Source organism: Pongo pygmaeus, chromosome 3, assembly GCF_028885625.2.
Source record: "Pongo pygmaeus isolate AG05252 chromosome 3, NHGRI_mPonPyg2-v2.0_pri, whole genome shotgun sequence".
Taxonomy (NCBI): domain Eukaryota; kingdom Metazoa; phylum Chordata; class Mammalia; order Primates; family Hominidae; genus Pongo; species Pongo pygmaeus.
Window position 1 is genome coordinate 125,494,611 of NC_072376.2, and position 8,324 is coordinate 125,502,934.

The 8,324-nt window shown below is 37.6% G+C and overlaps 1 protein-coding gene across 1 annotated transcript; it reads left to right on the plus strand.

Moving 5' to 3' along the window:
* The first annotated feature begins 7,229 nt into the window (after positions 1 to 7,229).
* On the plus strand, positions 7,230 to 7,816 carry LOC129035396 (oligosaccharyltransferase complex subunit OSTC-like). The gene has a single exon (XM_054485720.2). The coding sequence runs from the start codon at positions 7,239 to 7,241 to the stop codon at positions 7,686 to 7,688; it is 450 nt and encodes a 149-aa protein (XP_054341695.1). The 5' UTR covers positions 7,230 to 7,238; the 3' UTR covers positions 7,689 to 7,816.
* Positions 7,817 to 8,324: the final 508 nt, after the last annotated feature.

Consider the following 8,324-nt stretch of genomic DNA (forward strand, 5'->3'; position numbering starts at 1 on the left):
TAATTTAAATTTTTCTTTTTTTTTTTTTTGAGGTGGAGTTTTGCTCTTGTTGCTCAGGCTGGAGTGCAATGGCATGATCTCGGCTCACTGCAACCTCTGCCTCCTGGGTTCAATCGATTCTCCTGCTTCAGCCTCCCAAGTAGCTGGGATTACAGGCATGTGCCACCACGCCTGGCTAATTTTGTATTTTTAGTAGAGATGGGTTTTCACCATGTTGGTCAGGCTGGTCTCGAACTCCCAACCTCAGGTGATCCACCCACCTCGGCCTCCCAAAGTGCTGGGATTACGGGCATGAGCCACCACGCCTGGCCTAATTTAAAATTTTCTTTTCTTTTTTATTTGAGACGGAGTCTCGCTCTGTCGCCCAGGCTGGAGTGCAATGGCGCGATCTCGGCTCACTGCAAGCTCCGCCTCCAGGGTTCACACCATTCTCCTGCCTCAGCCTCCCGAGTAGCTGGTACTAAAGGTCCCTGCCACCACTCCTGGCTAATTTTTGTATTTTTAGTAGAGATGGTTAGCCAGGATGGTCTAGCCAGGATGGTCTCGATCTCCTGACCTTGTGATCCACCCGCCTCGGCCTCCCCAAATGCTGGGATTACAGGTGTGAGCCACTGTGCCTGGCTAATTTAAAATTTTCTAGTAACCAGATTAAAGAACATGAAAAGAAACAGGCGAAATTAATTTTAATAATGTATTTCACTTAAGCCAATATATCCAAAATATTCCAACATATAATTAATGTAAACCAATGTTAATGAGATAGTTTAAAGTCTTTGAAATCTAGTGTGTGCTTTACACTTAGATCACAATTCCGATAAGCCGCCTTTTTTTTTTTTTTTTTTTTTGAGACAGAGTCTTACTTCATCACCTGGGCTGGAGTGCAGTGGTACAATCTCAGTGGTAAGATCTCGGCTCACTGCAACCTCTGCCTCCCGGGTTCAAGTGATTCCTGTGCCTCAGCCTCCCGAGTAGCTGGGATTAGAGACACCTGCCACCATACCTGGCTAATTTTTGTGCTTTTAGTAGAGACGGGGTTTCACCATGTTGGCCAGGCTGGTCTGGAACTCCTGACCTCAAGTGATCCACCCACTTCAGCCTCCCAAAGTGCTGAGATTACAGGAGTGAGCCACCACGCCTGGCCCAGAAAAGCCACGTTTCAAGAGCTCAATTGTTACATGAGCTAATGGATATGACATTGGACAGCACAGACTCAAACTTCTGCCTCAGTTTCCTTATCTGTTAAGTATGTATAATAATAGTATCTGTCAGCTGGGTGCAGTGGTGCACACCTGTAGTCCCAACTACTGGGGAAGCTGAGGCAGGAGGATCGCTTCAACCCAGGGGTTCAAGGCTGCAGTGAGCTATGATCTATCTGTCACTGTACTCCAATCTGGATGACAAAGGGAGTCCTCATCTCTTAAAAAAATATATGTATATGTGTATATATGTAATAAATCAATTAATTAAGAAAATGCTATCTGTCTCATATGATTGAGTTTGTTAATGGATACAGCAAAGTGCTTACGACACACTCAGAATTTTAAAAGTAAAACGTTGTTGTCTGGGCATGGTGTCTCACGCTTGTAATCCCAGCACTTTGGGAGGCCAAGGTGGGTGGATCATCTGAGGTCAAGAGTTCGAGACCAGCCTGGCCAACATGGTGAAACCCCGTCTCTACTGAAAATGCAAAACATTATCCGCAGTGGCACATGCCTGTAACCCCAGCTACTCGGGAGGCTGAGGCAGGAGAATTGCTTGAACCCTTGAGGCAGAGGTTGGAGCGAGGTGACATTGCACAACTGCACTCCAGCCTGGGCGACAGAACGAGACTCCATCTCAAACAAATAAATAAAAATAAAAAAATAAAAAGCAAAACATTGTTAGTGGCTGGAGGAGCTCAGTGGTCAGAGGCTGGGAACCACCCCACATCATTTCCTTAGCTTGCTTCGCACAGGAAGATAACCCAAGACCCTCTGCAAGAGTGACCTGATGGTCTAGGGAAGAGTTTGTTGCCACTCAGAGTAGAGGAGATCTCATGACAGGAGGATGAGCAAAGCTGTAATCACAGGTGAGCCAAGATCACAGGGGCACCGATAGCATACAATTGAAAAAGATCACAAGATTTGCCCAGTAAAACATTAATGATTTTGTTGAGACGGTTAGTGTTATCTCTTTAATGACTGATACATAACCCTATCTTATTTTAGCTCATTTCTGCAATAGAAAGAGCCAAATAAGCAACAGCTCTTAAATTACTATCTTAATCTATTTGCAAACAATTCAGTAACAAAGTGTTTTTGGGCCGGGCGCAGTGGCTCACACCTGTAATCCCAGCACTTTGGGAGGCTGAGTCTGGTGGATCACGAGGTCAGGAGTTCGAGACCATCCTGGCTAATATGGTGAAACCCTGTCTCTACTAAAAATACAAAAATTAGCTGGGCATGGTGGTGTGCGCCTGTAATCCCAGCTACTCGGGAGGCTGATGCAGGAGAATCACTTGAACCCGGGAGGTGGAGGTTACAGTGAGCTGAGATTGCGCAACTGTACTCCAGCCTGGGCAACAGAGAGAGACTCCATCTCAAAAAAAAAAAAGAAAGAAAAAAAAAGTGTTTTTATCTCCCTTTTTCAGGTTGGGGATTCTATAGAGGAAAATGAAGGGAAAATAGCTAAGTTACACAAAGGTCACCCAAATGGACAGAACAAAATTTTGGACCTGGGTTCATCTGTTTCTCAAGCTCATGTTATTTTCATTTACTAAAAAGTACCATAGATTGTGCCAGATATTTAAATCAAATAGAATTTAAAATGTGTCTTTTCACAATACCATATCTTATCACTATTTCCTATATACGTATATGTTCAAATACTAATTCCTCTTTTTGTGGATTTTATTTATTTATTGTTATTTTTGAGACAAGGTCTTGCTTTGTCACCCAGGCTTGAATGCACTGGTGTGATCATAGCTCACTGCAACCTGAAACTCCCCTGTTCAAGAGATCCTCCTGCTTTAGCCTCTGGAGTAGCTAGGACTACAGGCGTGCACCACCATGCCTGGCTAGTGTATTTTGTTTGTTTGTTTTTGTTTTTAATGTTTAGTAGAGATAACGTCTTGCTACATCGCCCAGGTTGGTCTTGAAATCATGGGTTCAAGCGATTCTCACACCTTGGTCTCCCAAAATGCTGGGATTACAGGCATGAGCCACTGTAAGGCCTAGCCTTTTGTGGACTCTAGTTTTTAAAATGGTACTACATTTTATATATTAATGCCACATTTGTCAAGAGCCCAAAGAATCAGGAAGTAAGGAGTATTCTGAGTAGGATATATAGTTGTCATAAAGTTTGGTGCCCTAGATTCAAGACTATTCTCTTTTTAAAAAAATTGTTTTTTTCTTTAATCAACCCCCAAGTGTTTGGACAAGACCAATCTCTTAAGAATCTTCAGGGCCTCATTCTGAATCTATTGGTTTGCATTTTGCATGAAGTTACAGCAGTTCTCATGATGTGGCTTCCAACCTTGCAACAGATCAGAATGGTGTTAGAGGAAAATCAACCGCTTCAGGTGGCATATCAATGACAATTAAGCAACAAGTGATTTCCTGTCAGCACGGAAGGAAACAAAAATTTTAAAGGAAAACTCAAGCCCTCCAAAGAACATTAGTAACGTGTCATTTAGTAGGGCCAAATGATCCCGGTGTTTTTTAGAAGGCAGAGAGGTTCTAATACATCTTAGAAATGTTCCCACATACGGTCGGGTGCGCCTGAAATCCCAGCACTTTGGGAGGCCAACGCGGGCGGATCACGAAGTCAGGAGTTTGAGAACAGCCTGGCCAACATGGTGAAAACCCGTCTCTACTAAAAATACAAAAAAGTAGCCAGGCATGGCGGCGAGTGCCTGTAATCCCAGCTACTCAGGAGGCTGAGGCAGGAGAATTCCTTGAACCCAGGAGGCAGAGATTGCAGTGAGCTGAGGTCCTGCTACTGCACTCCAGCCTGGCCTGCGTGGCAGAGTGAGACTCCATCTCAAAAAACAAACAAACAAATAAAAAATCATTGTGTGTAGGAACATTTCTTTCTTTCTTTTTTTTTTTTTTTGAGTCAGAGTTTCACACTGTCGCCCAGGCTGGAGTGCAATGGCATGATCTCGGCTCACTGCAACCTCTGCCTCCCGGGTTCAAGCAATTCTCCTGCCTCAGCCTCCCAAGTAGCTAGGATTATAGGCGCGCACCACCAGGTCTGGCTAATTTTTGTATTTGTAGTAGAGACGAGATTTTATCATGTTGGCTATGCTGGTCTCCAACTCCTGACTTCAGGAAATCTGCCTGCCTCGTTCTCCCAAAGTGCTGGGATTACAGGCAAGAGCCATCACACCCCGCTTACAATAATTAATATAAACATATCTTGGGCCAGGTGCGGTGGCTCACGCCTGTAATCCCAGCACTTTGAGAGGCCGAGGCGGGTGGATCACCTGAGGTCAGGAGTTCAAGACCAGCCTGGCCAACATAGTGAAACCCTGTCTCTACTAAAAATACAAAAAAAAAAAATTAGCTGGGCATGGTGGTGGGTACCTGCAATCCCAGCTACTTGGGAGGCTAAGGCAGGAGAATTGCTTGAACCCGGGTGGCAGAGGTTGCAATGAGCTGAGATCGCACCATAGCTCTCCAGCCTGGACAATGCAGTGAGAATCTGTCTCAAAAATATATATATATATATAAAAATAATATAAAAATATATATATTTAAATATACAGTTATATATTTATATATCTATATATTTATATATAGATATATGGTTATATATATTTATATCTATAAATATATGGTTATATATATTTATATCTATAAATATATGGTTATATATATTTATATCTATAAATATATGGTTATATATATTTATATCTATAAATATATGGTTATATATATTTATATCTATAAATATATGGTTATATATATTTATATCTATAAATATATGGTTATATATATTTATATCTATAAATATATGGTTATATATATAAATATATGGTTATGTATATTTATATCTATGAATATATGGTTATGTATATTTATATCTGTGAATATATGGTTATGTATATTTATATCTGTGAATATATGGTTATGTATATTTATATCTGTGAATATATGGTTATGTATATTTATATCTGTGAATATATGGTTATGTATATTTATATCTGTGAATATATGGTTATGTATATTTATATCTGTGAATATATGGTTATGTATATTTATATCTGTGAATATATGGTTATGTATATTTATATCTGTGAATATATGGTTATGTATATTTATATCTGTGAATATATGGTTATGTATATTTATATCTGTGAATATATGGTTATGTATATTTATATCTGTGAATATATGGTTATGTATATTTATATCTGTGAATATATGGTTATGTATATTTATATCTGTGAATATATGGTTATGTATATTTATATCTGTGAATATATGGTTATGTATATTTATATCTGTGAATATATGGTTATGTATATTTATATCTGTGAATATATGGTTATGTATATTTATATCTGTGAATATATGGTTATGTATATTTATATCTGTGAATATATGGTTATGTATATTTATATCTGTGAATATATGGTTATGTATATTTATATCTGTGAATATATGGTTATGTATATTTATATCTGTGAATATATGGTTATGTATATTTATATCTGTGAATATATGGTTATGTATATTTATATCTGTGAATATATGGTTATGTATATTTATATCTGTGAATATATGGTTATGTATATTTATATCTGTGAATATATGGTTATGTATATTTATATCTGTGAATATATGGTTATGTATATTTATATCTGTGAATATATGGTTATGTATATTTATATCTGTGAATATATGGTTATGTATATTTATATCTGTGAATATATGGTTATGTATATTTATATCTGTGAATATATGGTTATGTATATTTATATCTGTGAATATATGGTTATGTATATTTATATATAAATATATGGTTATGTATATTTGTATATAAATATATGGTTATGTATATTTATATACATATAAATATATGGTTATGTATATTTAGATATAAATATATGGTTATATATATATAAATATATGGTTATATATATTTATATATAAATATATGGTTATATATACATATAAATATATGGTTATATATATTTATATATAAAATATATGGTTATATATATTTATATATAAAATATATGGTTATATATATTTATATATAAAAATATATGGTTATATATTTATATATATAAAATATATGGTTATATATATTTATATATATAAAATATATGGTTATATATATTTATATATAAAAATATATGGTTATATATATTTATATATAAAAATATATGGTTATATATATTTATATATATATAAATATATACATATAGGAGCTTGTAAAGGAACCCTGTTAGCTACCATCAAAAGTCTCCATGCATCCATCCATCTATCCATCCATCCATCCATCATCCATTCACCCATTCAATACTGTATCTAAATGGAATCTGTATCTAGGGAGCTTATGTTCAAGTAAGGGGGAGACACGTAAATCATCACAGTAGAGTGACAGTATAGTACAATGCCTGACACATAGTAGGTACTCAAAAGTATTTATTGAGTAAGTGAAAGAATGCATAACATAGGTAAAATAAGAGCATAAAAGAGAGAAATTTTTAACATGGCAAAACCCTGTATCTACCAAAAAATTTAAAAATTAGCTGGCCTGGTGAAATGCAACTATAGTTCCAGCTACTTGGGAAGCTGATGTGGGAGGATTTCTTTAGCCCAGGTGGTCTAGGCTGCAGTGAGCCGTTATCACATCACTGTGCCCTATCCTGGGTGACACAGCAAGACCTTGTCTTAAAAATAAACAAATAGTAGGCCGGGCGCGTTGGCTCATGCCTGTAATCCCAGCACTTTGGGAGGTCGAGGCAGGCGAATCACGAGGTCAGGAGATCGAGACCATCCTGGCTAGCACAGTGAAACCCCGTCTCTACTAAAAATACAAAAAATTAACCGGGCATGCTGGTGGGCGCCTGTAGTCCCAGCTGCTCGGGAGGCTGAGGCAGGAGAATGGCGTGAACCCAAGAGGCGGAGCTAGCAGTGAGCCCGGATCGTGCCACCGCACTCCATCCTGGGCGACTGAGTGAGACTCCGTCTCAAAAAATAAAAATAAAAATAAAATAAATAAATAAATAGCTTGCTGCCACCAACATGGAGACTTTGTACCGTGTCCCATTCTTAGTGCTTAAATGTCCCAACCTGAAGCTGAAGAAGCCGCCCTGGCTGCACATACCATCGGCCATGACTGTGTATGCTCTGGTGACGGTGTCTTACTTCCTCATCACTGGAGGAATAATTTATGATGTTATTGTTGAACCTCCAAGTGTTGGCTCTATGACTGATGAACATGGGTATCAGAGGCCAGTACCTTTCTTGGCCTACAGAGTAAATGGACAATATATTATGGAAAGACTTGCATCCAGCTTCCTGTTTACCATGGGAGGTTTAAGTTTCATAATCCTGGACCCATTGAATGCACCAAAGATCCCCAAACTCAATAGATTTCTTCTTCTATTCATTGGATTTGTCTGTGTCCTATTAAATTTTTTCATGGCTAGAGTATTCATGAGAATGAAACTGCCAGGCTATCTGATGGGTTAGAGTGCCTTTGAGAAGAAATCAGTGGATACTGGATTTGCTCCTGTCAATGAAGTTTTAAAGACTGTACCAATCCTCTAATACGACATGTGGAAAAGAATGAAGAGCAGCAGTAAAAGAAATATCCAGTGCAAAAAACAGGAAGCGTATTGAAGCTTGGACTAGAATTTCTTGGTATTAAAGAGACAATTTTATTACAGTATTCTTTTTTCCTGCTGTCCTATTGCTATACCAATTATGTTTAGTGGCATTTTCTTCTTAGTTTTTCATTTCTTACTCCATATCTACAACTATAATATCAAATAATTATTTTTTACAACCCCCTTAACATTTTTTGGAGATGACATTTCTGATTTTCAGAAATTAACATAAAATTAAGAAGCAAGGTTCCGTAAGCTGAGAACTCTGGACAGCTTATCAGCTTTACCTATGGTGCTTTGCCTTTAACTAGAGTGTGTGATGGTAGATTATTTCAGATATGTACGTAAGACTGTTTCCTGAACAATAAGATATATGAAAGGAGCAGAAATAAATACTCTTCCTAATTAAAAATAAATAAATAAAAATAAATAAATAAGGCCAGGTGCGGTGGCTCATGCCTGTAATCCCAGCACTTTGGGAGGCTGAGGCAGGCAGATC

Coding starts and splice junctions, on each gene's coding strand:
- LOC129035396 (XM_054485720.2), top strand. CDS start 7,239: ATGGAGACTTTGTACCGTGTCCCATTCTTAGTGCTTAAATGTCCCAAC.